General features: G+C 35.9%; 1 protein-coding gene across 2 annotated transcripts in view; it reads left to right on the plus strand.

Annotated features, from left to right (window-relative positions):
• The window catches only part of Ncam2 (neural cell adhesion molecule 2), a 431,584-nt gene that overhangs the window by 277,849 nt on the left and 137,252 nt on the right, over positions 1-16,483 (plus strand). For both annotated transcript variants that reach the window (XM_021184925.2, XM_021184926.3), the window contains exon 9: positions 13,780-13,930. In XM_021184925.2, coding sequence (XP_021040584.1) covers positions 13,780-13,930 — 151 coding nt within the window. The remainder of the gene's footprint in view (positions 1-13,779; positions 13,931-16,483) is intronic.

A 16,483-nucleotide genomic window follows, 5' to 3' on the forward strand; every position in this document is an offset into this window, starting at 1 on the left:
TCTATGAAACACATCTTAAAGTCATTCTCTTGATAGTTTTTCCTCCAGTTTTCTTTTAAATATACTCTAGTCAGACTTTGATAATGCTATTACTACTCAAACTCTGACATGTTTACCAATTTACTCTTTAAACCTAATAGTAAACTATAAGTTCTTATCTTTCATTCTTTTGTAATGAAGTAATGATCCAGTTAAATCTCTTTTGATCGAAGTCTGTTATTTGTTTTCTTGGGTTGTCTTGTGTTTGTTTTCTTTTATAATACTCTTCAAATCCCTTACAGTCCCATTTGAGCTCTGTTTAACCAGACACTCCTTTAGGGCCCACACCGGGGCATCTCTAGGTATGACCACTCACTTAGTCTTATGTCTTTTAACTAAGCAGGATCCTGAATGCTGTCAATTATCTCCTTAGACCTCACCACTAAACAATTCCAATTCTATATACATAGCAAACTAACAAACAAACCAAAAACCAACAAATAAAAAACAAAACCATTATGAACTACTTAAGCCAATCCTGAGGTTTTTTTTCTATTCACACATTCCTTAGTTGTCTTGGCCTCATTAAATTACAATATTTTCCTCCATCTTTTGTTTTGTTTTGTTTTGTTTTGTTTTTTTCAAGACAGGGTTTCTCTGTATAGCCCTGGCTGTCCTGGAGCTCACTTTGTAGACCAGGCTGGCCTCGAACTAAGAAATCTGCCTGCCTCTGCTTCCTGAGTGCTGGCATTAAAGGCATGTGCCACCACGCCAGGCATTTTTCCTCCATCTTAAGTGGCCTTATATCCTTGCATAAATTCAAGCCTGTCTATTATTTTAGCCACACTCATTATTGCTGCAAATTACTAACGTAATCCCTACTCAAAATCACTTTATTATTTTATTGATCTAAAATATCATCGTGAATTGAAAGGTTGATGGTAATAAATTTTAAGAGGTTACAATATATCAAGCCTTTTTTATGTTTTATCATTAAAATAGCTACCTTAATACATTTCAGAAAAGCTAGGACATTTAACTCCTCTTCTAGAAACTGTCCACATTCTCATAGAATTTAAAACCTCCTGTGACTCTCCTATATTGTCTACAGATAGGCCACTCCTCTAATCACCTTAATCTTTTTCCACCTACAATTAAAATAAATTAATTTAGCCAAATGAAACTTAGCAATCCTCATTTAATGGAATACTGTACATTTTACTATCAGATCAAATATATATAGCTTGAGAAATTTTCCCACATTTTGATGATAGAAATATGGTGATAGCATTAAAGTTTCATATCAGTTTTAGATTTCTTGAGAGTCTTCTAAATGTCAAACAAAGTCTGTTTTATGGCTACTAAATTTTATAAATGTATTAATGATGTAGTTTTCAGATTAAATGTTAGATTCTTTAGATTAATTATGCATAAAGTCCAGGCCAGTATAAGTTAACAACCAATATAAGAAGTCAATTTAAAGATTGAAGTCTGGATAAAATAATATACTATATTGGCTTTTTGGAGCTTTACAAGTATGTTTTAAGTTTACTATACCTAGAAAATCGATATGGGATTTGATAATTTAGTTTAAAATAAACTTTTTTTCATGTTCACTTCCTGTTAATCCATTTCTTAAAATGGGTCAACTGTGAGAGAAATTTAAATATTTTTCCTTTGATTACCTCTTTCTTTTCATATAAATAAAGCCATGGAAATAATAAGCTGTTTTCCTTTGGCTGAGATGCCACATTTTCTTAGCAGTGTCTGATCTGGTAACCCACTTCACCAGACTGGAATGGAGCCCATTGCTGTCACCTGAAGAAAGGTGGCATGGCCTTAGAAGCGTGCTTTATGCCTCACCACACCACTTTTACAAATGCTATTAGTGTACTTCCTAAGGAGATGAGGGATGTCTGATTGTGTGTGTGTGTATTTTCACCATATCTCCAGTACCTAGTGTTTTGTACAAACTCAGTCCAGATTGTGTGTTTAGTTGAAGCAAAGGGTCACTAGTAGTGTTAGCATGCTTATGCCTCAACAGTACAAGCTAATTGTTTGCTGATATTTGTAATTATCACCCACACATGCTACACTGTTTTTTATTGTTGGTTTTAAAGTTTTGCCTTTTCTCTAGATACTACCCCATGGTCACTTAACTGTTTAAAAAAATGTGATGGCTTCTAATGAAATAATAACCACAAACCCTGCCTCTGAATATACTTTTACAAATGAAATTTGAATTTGTGAAGTATTTCAGTCATGTCTGAAAAAAAGTTAGAGTTATTGTAGAATATCTATGTTTACATTTAATAACTATATCAATGTATTCAAAGAGATATAAATTATTAATTAATGAGAATTAATTTATTTAAATATTAATAAGAATTGGTAATTATTTTATGTAAAATTTAAAGTCTCATTTTGTTACACAATGTATCTTATGTAAAATTTTCAGGCATAGTTGATTGACAAACAGTACATCTGCACCCTATTTTTAGAAGCTAAAGTTGAAAAGGTAATAAAGATTATCTGTTATGACTTTGTCCACCCCTTACTAAATTCTAGGAAATAACTGCTCCTGCTATTTTGATCACCACCACAAGATAGTACACTGCATCATTTTTTATTACTAAGTAATGTAATTTTTAATATATTTTCACAAAATTTACAGCATTCTTCCTTGTACTGGAGTGAATACTTGTCGAATCTGTTTCCCAACACAGGTAGGAATGCAGGGTCTTTCTTACATGTCTTATTTTCTCATACCAAATTATCTGGAATACCTCAGGCAATTTTTGTTTCATACTTTTTAGGCAACTTTCATCAAATTTTCTCCTGATAGTAATGTTGTTAAATCAATTACATCTTCTATTAATTGATATGTATCAGTGGAAAACTTTATCCCATACCTCTTTGACATGTAATTTTAAACAAGTGTACAGGAAAGAATATAATAACACAACAGGATATTGTAGGTGCTGCTAAGTTGTTTGAAAACATCCATAACCTATTTCCTCTTTTTATGGATAATGGTATGAATCCATTTACCTTATGCAAGAGAATTCTTACAATAAAACTTCCAGATGCCATCCATGTATAATATACATTTATATTTATATATTACTACACAAAAAACAAAACAACCAAATGAACCAAATGCAGCATTTTCTCATATTACATGCATTACCAACCTCAAATATTAAGTATCAACTTGCAATAACAAAACACCCTTAAAATAATGTTCTAATTTCCTTTTCTTCTGAAATTTTAAACAGCTGGGTCCTCTTGATCCAAGAACCTTCTTTTTACACCTTGAAGGAGAATCTTTGCACTTCATTCTAACATATGATTACAAGGAATGTTTATTACACATACTTAGCAATACACTGTAAAATTTATTCTTTGATATTGGCCACATGTTGAGAGATTATAATTGTAGCTTTAATTTTCAGATGTATGATGATAGACAACATTCAGTTTTAGTGTAATTATTTACTAATCTTGTATTATTCATATATTTAATGAATAACATTTATTTAGGTTGATGTCTAGTTTTATTTTTAATTGCATATATATTTGTATATGTCCGTGTATGTGTGCATGTGTATGTGCATTAATGTGTACAGGTGTGCATGCATGTATGTGACATGTGCATCTGTGTGTTTGTGTGTACTTGTGTGTGAGTACAAGTAGCCTCTTTCCTGTGCTTATCATAAGAGTGGAGCATATCTTATCTCTGACTCATTCTATCAGATCTTTCTCTGATTCATCTCCTTGTCCGTTCCTCAATTAGACATCACTTTCAAACACAGCTGCATTCTTCTACAAACTACCTTTGCCTTTATTATTTGGGATTAAGGGCTTGTCTATATTCCAGCCAGAGTGATTAAAGTCCTGTAATGTTTGTATTCCAGCTGGATTGCACAAACCTAGAAGGTATTTAAATATGATTCCTTGACAGAAAAGCTATGTTGCTGGATAAAAATTCTTCTTCAGATGATTGCTATGAGTTCAAGTTCAGACTAAATTACAGAGAATGCAAGATCAGGCATAGGTAATAGTCAAAATCCTATCTCAACAATAAGAAAAAAATTAGTAGAGAGAAATGTTAAATGTCTAAATTATATATGTATATATTAATTCTTTCATAAAATAATAGAATGATATATGGATTATTAATAAAATATTCACTTTGATTTAGTAACACCCATGTCCTTACCTCACCCACCTTCTCATTCCTCCTTTAATGTTTGATTTCCCTTGTGCTTTCTTGTATTTTCTCCATATGACCTGTGCTGTAAATCTCTCTATTTTTGTTGGTAGTCCCTGTGATGTCTCCTTTCTGTCTTTCTAGTCTCAGCAAGTTCGCTGGTTAAATATACAAAACTTAATATTCAAATGCCAAGTTCCAGTTTGAAAAGTGGTTCCTGGGGGGTGGGAGTCGGGTGAGGCCAAATAGTGAGTTACAAGCTCAAGAAATTTTTGCAGAATGGTCTCCCAAGACAGTTCTTTCTTGCAATTCCAAAAACTCTGAATAGCTCATCTCTTGTGGACCAAAAGACAAGTCTTTATTTGCATATCAATTCAGTCATTACCCCAGGTTCCCCTTTGCTTATTCTGTTATTCCAGCTCCAGGATCCAAAGAAAAGAAACAGGAGCACGTTTTTACATTGCAAATGAATTTAGAGTTATGCCTGCCTTTGTTATGCACAGACAGTAAACTAGCTGGGTGGGAATCCACCCTGAAATTACTATTCCTTTCAAGCCAGGGCTTGAACCTAAACAAACTCTGTCCCAGGCTGATCTTCAACTCAAAAACTGTCCTTCTTCTTCTCTCTTTAGAAAGTAGCTACCTGGGGCTGGAGAAGTGGCTCAGCAATTAAGAGCACTGACTGCTCTTCCAGAGGTCCCGAGTTCAAATTCCAGCAACCACATGGTGGCTCACAACCATCCATAATGAGATCTGACACCCTCTCTGGAGTGTCTGAAGACAGCTACAGTGTGCTCAAATATAATAAATTAATAAATCTTTAAAAAAAAAGAAAGTAGCTACCTAAAATAAAATGAAAACTAAAAAATAAACAGAAATAGCCAGCGAGAAAGCACATGAGCACATATAACTTAGAGACACACACTTTTGCATACACATAAATTGCATAAAACACAAAACAAGAAACTATACTATATAAGCAAGAGACCTGTAAGGTTAAAAATGAAATAATAAAAACTTTTAAAATATCCATACAAAGAATTATGAGACACGAAATTTAAAAAAAAAAAATACCACTGAGTAGGTTTTTTGTTGGTCAGCTACTGCTTTAGAGATATAGGACTGCCCTTAAATGAGGAGTTCATATCCATGCTGCCAGTCTCTGTGAGTGCCTTTGTGTGTCAGTTCTGTTGGGTATAGAAGCTCTTTTTTTTCCTTGCTGTTTTCCATTCCTACTGTTCTTAAAATCTTTCCACCTCCTGTAATGCAGAGTTTCCTGTGCTCTGAGACCCTAATCATAGTTAAGAATCCTTTGCCTAATAAACTTACCAGCAACAAGAGAAACCAGTCCTAATATCATCAGCTTTGTATATTAAATTTTAGTACTTGGTGAATTTCAAAAAATTTGAACTTGGTGAATTTCAAAAATTACAATCCTGAGATATTTGGTCATTTTTCCTTCACTAAACATCATAAATGATCTTTGCAAATTACAAGTGAATCTAGCTTACTTTTTTGTGAAAAATATTCCTGATGTGTTTTTTTAAAGATAAAGAGAACTTGAATATGTTCTATAGAAGGGTGGTGAGGTATGGGGAAGGGGATGTCTCAGAGGGCCCATGCCAAGGCATCCCTTCCCGCTGAGGGACCAGGCCACTTTATGGTATAGTATAGAATAGATTTTATTCATGGAAAGGGGAATACAGAGGGTAGGAGAGGGAGAGAGAGGGAGAGAGAGAGAGAGAGAGAGAGAGAGAGAGAGAGAGAGAGAGAGAGAGAGAGAGAGAGAGATATTTTCCATGAACATGTGGCAGGGGGGAAGAGAATGGGAAGGGGAGAACAAGAGCAAGAGAGCAAGAGAGGGAGGAGGGGGCAAATAGCTACTTTTTAGTGGGTCAGACACACCTGCTATTGCCAGGAAATGGTAGGGTGGAGTTTAGACAGAATGCTAACAATTTTCATATATTGGTCCATCTTTATAATAAACTCTTTCTTCTGAACTATACTTACGAAACTTTCATTTATACATAACTAGTATACCATACATTGTAACCATTAATTTGATCTAACTTCTTTTTATAATTTCCTGATAAGCAGGTAATTATCAACGTAATCAATGGTGTGCTTCTGCCCTTTATCTCCCATTCCTATCAGAGTCCCCTAAACCATTATATATTTCTGTTTTGTCAGATCAATTGTAAGTGATATTTCAAATTTAAAAAGTCCTTCAATATAAGACATTTATACTGCTTTTTCCCCTTGGGCTAGTAATTTTACAGTTTCCTATGTAGAGATAGGTATAATCACTTCTTTTCATTGATAAGCATTTTATTGTTATCTGGAATAATAAAAAGCATTTTTATTTTATTTTATTTTATTTTTAAATTTTGGCTTTGGCAATCATGCCGTGATAAACAAAGAATTTATCACCAGTGCTTGCTTTCATGTTTGAGACACTGTCCTTATCTAACATGCCTGCACCATTTTACATTCTCAGGGGCAATGTATGCTAGATCCAAATTCTCCATGTCCTTACCAGCATTTGGACATATGTAGCTTTATTACAGTCTTATTAATGGGTGGGATATGTAGAGTGATTAGCCTTTTCATGAAGGTTAATGACTTTGTCATCCTTCATGATGCTATTTCAGATCCTTAAACATTATATAGATTTTTTATCATAGTTTTGTGTTTTCACCTACTTCTTTCACACGGGATTCACCGTCTTCATGGAGGTTACATCAGCTCAATAATCATTTTGTCATCTTTCAAGTATAGGCTTGTACCTTTCACCACTTTGATTGTTTTTCCAACTCGTCTTAGTCTAGGCTGACTTTGTGGATATACAACTCTAAAATGATCCAGGAGTAGTAAATGTACATTTGTACATCACCCTGAAATTTGGCCCAAATTTTAACATGAAACATCAATTTCTCTTTATGTGCTTTCTTGTAAATGGCTGCTGTACTATAGTATTTTTTCTCGCAGTATAGACAAACAATACCTTCATGATGCACTCCTTCCATTTGCAAGTCACCTTAGTTGATATACTGAATATCGGCTCTACTAGTATTGACTGTAATTTGCTATCATTTTCTCTAAGCCTGGGAGTCTAATGCCTTTGCTCTTCTTGGTACTTTTATATCTCCAGAACCTGGAATATTGTCTACAATATATCTTTAGTAATATATACATTAACATCAAGGAAAAGGTGGAAATAGCGATGCATATGAAAAAGGTTTTGAGAGCTCTGTGATCATACATTAGTGACATACAGCTGCTATCACAATTTTTAAGGTTTGGAATGGTGTCAGAGAAGTACCATTTGTTATATGTGAAATCGTTTATAAATACTGTATTTGATTCTTATGTTTTTTCTGTAAACTATTGATTGTAAATATAAAGAAAAGATTGTGTATATAAGCCAAGAAAATGGTACTACACCCTATGAAAAGTCATATTAGGCATTTTTATTGCCTGTACTATCCTTTATTACACATATTTATGATTCTAACATGAAAAGTAATTACACAAAAGGTCACTTCATAAAGGGAAAATAGAAAGTAAATTAAGAAGCACCAAGAAAGCCAAGAGGAAAGAAAATTAATGCTAATAGTATACAGAGACCTTAAACAGAACAAAGAGAAGGATTCTGCTTAAAATTCATGGTACAACTACTAGAACTGGTTAATGAAATATTCATATAATTTTTAAAAATTAGGCAGCTCATTGGTAATAAGCTTTGGAGTGTGTTCCTACTGATGTATTTAGCAGTTTCGCTTTGCTTTATGTCTAAATATTTGAAACCAAGTTTAATTGACATCAATATAGTTAGTTGCAATGCTGTTTGAAAATGAGGATAGCTACAGGGATGTATAATTGGGTCCAGTCTTCTCCATTTTTCTTGGGTCCTCTGGGCAGACAGTCTCTGTAGCTCTCTGAATCAGAAGAAAAGGTCTCATGACCTTGTTCTCATATGCACACCAGTAGTGTTCTTTGGGTTCTTTTGCATGTCCTGGATGTATTTACTTTGAATTCTTTTCTCCACACCGCCCAGTTATCACCATTTGTATATCTGAGCCCACATTTTAGGTGTTTGGGGAACACTAGTCGGATTCTACCACATTCATCTCTGTGATAAAATTAATTTTTATTACACTTGGAAATTAATACACCTATTCTCACTTAAGCTGGGATGTCACTAAGGATAAAGAATATTCCATTCTGCTCAACACTGTATGTGGAGAATCCGATTTTCATAGAATAAATGAATAAAAGCTTCCAAGGAGATGAATGGGTGAAATGATTCCTAGCGCTCTCAAGTTCCAAAGGACTGCATAACTGTCATCAGAGTGTATTGGAAGCTGAAAGTGGAGAAGCCAGAGTTAAAAGTCAGACAGGGACTTAGAGTAAGACCTTGACAATAAATAAGTAAGCGCAGATTCATACAGAAGGAACAGGACTAAATGCACTGAAAGTTTTCAGGACGTGATATAAAACAAGACAAAACGGTATGTGTATCTGTCATGTCAGACACCCTTTACGCTACAGCTTGATTCTAAATTTAAAATCTATGTCAACATCAGATAACATACATGTATGTTTAGTTTTTATTCACTTTTTTGAAGAAGAGGGTACTTTTCATAATTTCAATCGATGTACAGTAACAATTAGTGAAAATATTAGATTTTTAACTAAATCAGTATGATAGTTATTCTCTGGTCATTCAATAATATATTGTTGAAATAATCATATGCTCTAGGTGTAAAAGTTTTACATAATTATGGAACTGTTGCACAATAAACCTCTTTTGAACTGACCTTCAAGAAAGGCAAAGATTGAATCAAAGTGCAAGAATTTCATTTCTATGAAGGGCAAAAATGATAATGTTCAGGCAGACACTTGGCTTTCTAATCATCTTACTTAATTCAGTGGTAGACCCTGGAAGAACTAGATAGGGAGCTAAAATGCCCATTAACCTGTCACAATCAAATATCAGATGTCTTAAATGAATCTTCAGGCAGTGTTGAATCAAAGCCAAGATATAAATGAATTTTCTTTTAGGTTTGTGTAATGCCTTTTTGTAATACAAAGAAGAGATGTCCTTTGGAATGTCAGATATAGGAAGTAATGACTTTGGTTTTCTAGTCAGATGCCCAGAGTGAACTTTACAGAGACTAAGTTAATTCTGAAAATGACTTAATTTTCAACGAATCATATATTTTTAATGTATTTCTTAAAATAAAATGTGTACTTTGTTTCTATAGTAATGTGGAAAATCAACATTTTTACCATTGGATTGATGTTAATTTAACATACACTAAGGATTTCTTAACTCAAATTCTATATGATCTAATATTGGTTATAAAAAGAGAATGTGTTTAATTGTGGGGAATAATTAATCACTTTTCAATAATTTAGTTAATAATGCAATGCAGTAATAGAATCAGGTGTTGGGTTTTGGCCTGAATTTGTCTATGTGCCATGTGCATATAGTGATTATGGATGCCAAAACAAGATTTTTAGGTCTCCTGGGACCGCAGTTACAGACAGTTTTGAGTAGTAATGTCAGCCGGCAACTTGAGCTTGGATCATCTTGGAGAGTACCCAGTGCTTGTTCCTGTTTAATGAACTCTCCGGCAGCATTATATGCATTGCTAATAATATAGCATCTTGCTACAGTCAAATAAAGTTCATTGCAGTTTTTTAACCAATAATAAATTACAACAGAATTATTCATCTATTTAGTTTCATAAATTTTATGATTACTTAATTTGTTTCCAAACATAATAGAATATATTTTTCTATTATAGACACTGTTCTATGGCCATAAATATGGCCATAAAACAAAACTGAAATTTCTCACATTCATTCAATAGTAGCTTCATTGGATATTGTAGGATCTGTAGATTGGAAAAATCACTTAGTAAAAGCATTGGTCCCAATCAAAACATAGAGGTCAAAGGGACTATAACTCATTTTTTTTTTTTAAAGCAAGCAAGACTGTTGAACAGTAAATACTATCTGGTCAATAAAATTAAACAATAGGGGAATCTTGCAGTGTAAATATGGATAATAGCAATAAAGGTGAAATAGTTTGAGACAAGGATGTTAGAGTCTTAGAGAAAGCACATGATAATCAGGACAGTAAAAGGAATTTGAAATAATTTGAATTGATAGTATTCAAATTATAGAATGTACTCGAACAGAAAGGTGATGATAACACATGAGGTCCTTAACTGTCAGGCTGAAGGAGTGGAGTTTACTTGGGAAGTGATGATATTTGCAGTTATACAGGCAAGGTGAGATGAAATATTCATGAAGTTATTACGAAAATAAGAAAAATGCTGAGAAAATATATTCTTAAGAACACGGAGAAATGCTTTCTGCATTTGATATGGTTTTGGTCAGAAAAACATAAGAAATATATCTGTGTGTTTTGCCCAGTTTGAAAGTCATTCTGAGTAACATTCAGCTAAAAAATGTGCCTGTTCCCTCTTAAATCAAGAGACACCTATAAATATCCTTCAAAGAGGTGGGAGTAGAGATTAAGTAGCTGTGCACAGTGTCGGATTGACTGATTGAAACAGAGTTGCTGGGAAGGAAAGAAGAAAGCTGAGGAAGGTGATAGGCTCAAATAAGTCAACATTTAGAAAATACATCAATAATTAAATTTCCAAACCAATCTGAGGCCAAGCATTGATACCATATAGGGCATGCCAAGAGTTCCTATCATGGAAAGTAATTCAGATGTCCCCAAGTTGTCTGAAGGAGATAATTCCAGACCTGTATAACTGCTGGGTAGGGGAAATATAATAGTGATTGCACCAGTAAGAGAGGCAGAAGCACCTGAAATTTGAGTGACGCCTGGCCTACATTGAAGACTATGTCAAAACTAAGTGAAGAGTTTAAGCATACTTCTGCTGATTTGGATGCATATCAAATGCCGATGCCCTTGAAGTAAGGGCATCTTTTGGAGATCCACAAGACGAGAGGCCTTAGAAAGAAAAAGAATAGAGAAAATCATCCGTTTACATGTGAGCAAGGCTGCTGAAACAACATAAGTAAGTGACGTATGCTGATTGAAAAGATTATAGAATGCCCAAAGCCTCCTAGGTTGCTCCAAAGCCAGGGTCTGCTTGGATAGTCTAAAGAGTAGCTAGCAAGAGGCAATTGTGGGCACCGTGAAAACCAAGTGTGGTACATTTACACAATGGAGTACTACTCAGCTATTAAAAACAATAGATTGATTACATTCTTAGGCAAATAGGTGGAACTAGAAAATAGCATCGTCCGTGAGGTAACCCAGTCACAAAAGAACACAAATAGTATGCACTCATTGATATGTGGATGCTAGCCCAAGAGCTTGGAATACCCCAGATATAATGCATAGAACACATGAAGCTCAAGAAGAAGAAAGACTAAAATGTGGGTGCTTCAGTCCTTTTTAGAAGGGGGAACAAAATACTCAGGGGAGGAAATATGGAGACAAAGTGTGGAGCAGAGATGGAAGGAAAGACCATCCATTAACTGCCACAACTGGAGATCCATCCCATATACAGCCACCAAACCCAGACACTATTGTGGTTGCCAAGATGTGCTTGCTGACAGGAGCCTGATCTAGCTGTCTCCTGAGAGGCTCTGCCAGAGCCTGATAGAGGCAGATGCTCACAGCCTACCATTGGACTGGGCACTCTTCCAATGGAGGAGTTAGAGAAAGGAATGAAGGAGCTGAAGGGTTTGAATCCCCATAGAAAGAACAACAATATCAACGAACCTGACCTCCTAGAACTCCCATAGACTAAACCACTAACCAAAGAGTATACATGGAGGGGGGGTGCACATGGCTCCAGCTGCATATGTAGCAGAGGTGGCCTTACCTGGCTTTAATGGAGGAGAGGTCCTTGTTTCTGTGAATGCTTGATGCTCAGTGCAGGGGAATGCCAGGTCAGGGAGTCTAGAGTGGGTGGGTAGGTGGGGAGCACTCTCATATAAGCAGAAGGAGGCAAAATGAGATGGCGGTTTCAGGAGGGAAAACCAGGGAAAATGATAACTTTTGAAATGTAAATAAATAAAATATCCAATAAAAATGCAAAAAAATAACAATAATAAATTGAAAAGAAAGAGAAAAAGGAAAACCGAGGGATAAGTGTTTATTGGTACATCAGACAGAAACATTTGCATTTCACAGGTCAAGTGATCCCTGTGTAATTGTAGAGAAGAAGTTATTTACCTTATATAAGAAATTTGTAATTTTACTTTTAGATTTTCTCAGTCTTCTTTTTAAATTTTATGAATTCTTGTTTTTGATGTTCTTCAGTTCAATTAGTTTGGTGAGAGATTGTCTTGTTTTCTGAAACTATAGCTTGCTATTATGTGTGAGTAAGAAATTATATTGGGGGATATTTCATTATCAAAGTTGTTTAGAAAGATTACTTTTTTCTGGTATAAGGTAAATTCTAAGTAACCTCTCAGTACATGATAATGTAACAATATATTGACAAAAGTATAAATCTACCATGTATCTTAATACAACGCATAATCAATTTCATGTTGCCTAAATGTCTTTTGATATGAATTGAATTTTGATGATCCTAAAATTATTATGATAAGATTTCTCAATTACATAGACATTTATTTTAAATGTATCCACGTAGTAAGTCACCCACCATGAGAACAAGGCAGCAAACACAGGGGCCTGCATAGTCTTGATCTGCATCCCGTCTTCTGCAAATGTATTATAGTTTTCTGATTAGTTTTTGTAAGGGACCCCTGAGCCTGTGAATGAGTGGGTCTCTCACTCATGTCTTCTCTTGGGCTCTTTTCCTCTTGTTGATGATTTTTGTTTCAACTCATATTTTATTTTTGTTATATTTTATTGTTATCTTTTAGAAATCTATTTTCTTTCCTTCTTTCTTGCTTCCTTGCTTCTTTTTTTCTTCCTTCCTTCCTTCCTTCCTTCCTTCCTTCCTTCCTTCCTTTTCTTTTTTTCTTTCCTGTTGTATTTTGTTTTTCAAAAAGGGTTTCTTTGTGCAGCACTTGTTGTCCCAGAACCCACTCTGTAGATCAGTCTGGCCTCAAAGAAACAGAGATCCGACTGCCTATACCTCCTGAGTCCTTGGACTAAAGGTATGGGCCACCACTCCCTAGTGCCCGTTCTGTTCTAAAAGGAGGCAGAAAGGGAGTGGATATGGAGAAAGGAGGGGAGGTGGGGAGAAACTGGGAAGGATAAAAGGAGAAGAAATTGTAATGAGTATATATTATAATGTGAAAATAATCTATTTTCAATAAAAGTGGTAAAAGTTACAAGAAAAAGTAGGAAAAAGATAACAAAACATGGTTGATAAAACATGTGTGCCAGTGCGCCTAACAGGTGACTGTGGGAAATGAGAGGCAGAATACCTATGGGGCAGCCAATACAGAAACTGTATGTCTAAATGTATTACTGTACTCTTCAGTTTCTAAATGAGTTACCAGCATATTTTCAGTGATATGCTTGCATAATTAACACGATGAATTTGGGGACCGTTTTTTCATCATCACAAGAAATCGCCCCTTTGTTTTCTTTTCTGAATGATTCTGCACAGAGCCCGGATGGCCGCATCGAAGTTAAAGGGCAGCATGGACGCTCTTCACTGCACATTAGAGATGTGAAGTTGTCAGATTCGGGGCGATATGACTGTGAGGCCGCGAGTCGGATTGGCGGGCACCAGAGGAGCATGCACCTGGACATCGAATGTAAGTCACACTCAGCATGGGTTGCCATTGTGATCACTTTAGGTGGGCGGAGAAAATACACATTTTATAAGAAAATTAAAATGAACACCGAGTTCTTTTATTCATTTTTGCTTATTCAATGTATTGCTTCAGAGAGAAGGCGACAATTCAGTCAATTCCCACAGTTCCTAGAGTTACAGTTACTGTACATGGTTACCCTTTGAAACATATAACGGAAAGTACTAGATCAGCTGAGCCATGTGACTTGATAAACAAGTCCTTAGACTCTCCCTCTATTTCTCCCCCTTCCCCTCTGCCTCCCCCCCTCTCTCTTCCTCCCTCTCCCTCTCAGTCTCCCTCTCTGGCTTCCTCTGCCCCCTACCTCCCTCCCCCCTCTCTGTGTTTAAAGGCCAAAGTCTTAAATATATAGATGTGTTTTCTTTCTTTCTTTTTTATTTATAGATGTATTTTCAATCATTCCTAATTGTATTGAATTAATTCCATCAGTATAAATAGTAGAATGCGATGGTATATGCCAGTCTTTTACATCATTAAAAAAGTGTTTATTGTCTGTAAATTACTATTGTATTGATAAAAGAAGTTGGCAATGATATTCATGATTGGGTGCATTCTAGACTATGTAGAATTCTAGAATTACTTGAGTAAAGGTTATTATAAATTAAGCATCTATCCTAATTCATAACATAAGTTTGGAAGTAATTTTCTATATGTGTGTTTTTCTTTATTAATTACTTTATTTGTTTAAATTTCAAATATTACCCTCTTCCTGGTCTCCCCTCCAAGAAACTCCACCCTATGTCCCTCTACTTTGTCTCTAAAATGGTGCTTCCCTGAATGCACACCCAATCCCACCTCATCCCTCTAGCATCCCCCTACTCTGGAGCATCAAGCCTCCATAGGGCCAAACTACTTCCCTCCCTCTGATGCCAGATAAGGCAGTCCTCTGCTGCATATGTATCAGGACCCGTGTATACTCTTTGGTTGGTGTTTTAGTCCCTGGGATTTCTGAGGGGTCCTATTAGTTGATTCTATTCTTCCTTTGGGGTTGCAGTCACCTTCAGCTCCTTTAGCCTGTCTCCTAATTCTTCCATTAGGGTCCTCAAGCTTGGTTCAATGGTAGGCTGTATCTGCATCTGTCTTAGTCAGGTATTGGCAGAGCCTCACAGAGGGCAGCCATGCTAGGCTCCTGTCTGCAAGCACATCTTGGCATCAGAATAATATTAGGATTTGGTGTCGGCAGATGGAATGGACTGCACAGTGGGATGGTCTCTCGATGGCCTTTCCTTCAGTCTATGCTCCATTTTTGTCCTTTAGACAAGGACAGTACTAGGTTAAATTTTTTGAGATGCGTGTGTGGCCCCATCCCTCAAGTGGGGACCATGCCTTTATACTGAAGGTGGTATCTACAGGCTGTATCTACCCTTTTGGGTCTTTGGGTAAAGTCATCACCAGTGGGTCCTTAGAGCTCCTTCCACCCTGGAGTCTGGGACTTTCTAGTGGTTCCACATGTTCCCCATCCCCCACTGCTAAATGTTTCTATTCAATTTCATGACCCTCAATACTTATTTCTTTTTGTACTTCTGAGCCTATGGTCTTCTCTCCTGTCTCTTCCCATATCTAGTCCTGCCTCCCCCCCCACACACACTTTATTTTCTCCCCCTCTCCTCTACCATTCAGTCCTTCCCTCCCTCTGCCTCCTGTGATTATTTTCTTCCATCTTCTAAGTGTTTTTGAAGCATCTATACTGTGGGCTTCCTTCTTGTTTAGCTTCATATGGTCTGTGAGTTTTATCATTGGATTTCTGAGCTTTGGGGCTAATACATATCAGCCAAGACATACCAAGCATGGCCTTTTGGCTCTGGGTTACCTCACTCAGGATGATAGGTTCTAGTACCATGAATTTGCCTACAAGCTTCATGAAATCATCACTTTTAATAGATGAGTAGTGTTCTAATGTGCAAATACACCACATTTTCTGTATCCAGTCTTTGGCTGTGGGACATCTGGGTTGTTTCCCATTACTGACAATTATAAAGAAGGCTGCTATGAACATAATGGAGTGATGATGTAGGTTGAGTATCTACATCTTGTTATATTTTGGAGCATCTTCTGGGTATATACCTAGGAGTGGTATAATTGGGACTTTAGGTAGAGCTACTTCCAATTTTCTGAGGTACAGCCAGATTAATATCCAAGGTGGTTGAGTCAGCTTGCAATCTCACCAGCAATGGAGAAGTGTTCCTCTTTTTCAGTATCCTCACCAGCATCTGCTGTCTCCTGAGTTTTAGGCATTCTGATTTGTGTGAGGTGGAATCTCAGGGTCATTTTGATTTGCATTTCCCTGATGATTAAGGCTATTGACCATTTCTTTAGGTGCTTCTCAGTCATTCAAGATACCTCACTTGGAATTCTTTTTTTAGCTCTGAACCCCATTTTTAATAGAATTATTTGGTTTTCTAGAGTCTAACTTTTAGAGTTCTTTGGATATTTTGGATATTAGCCCTCTATTAGATATAAGTATGGTAACATCTTTTCAAAATCTCCAGGTTGCCA

This window comes from Mus caroli, unplaced genomic scaffold, assembly GCF_978045245.1.
Source record: "Mus caroli unplaced genomic scaffold, Mus_caroli_1 scaffold_17, whole genome shotgun sequence".
NCBI classification, from domain to species: Eukaryota; Metazoa; Chordata; class Mammalia; order Rodentia; family Muridae; genus Mus; species Mus caroli.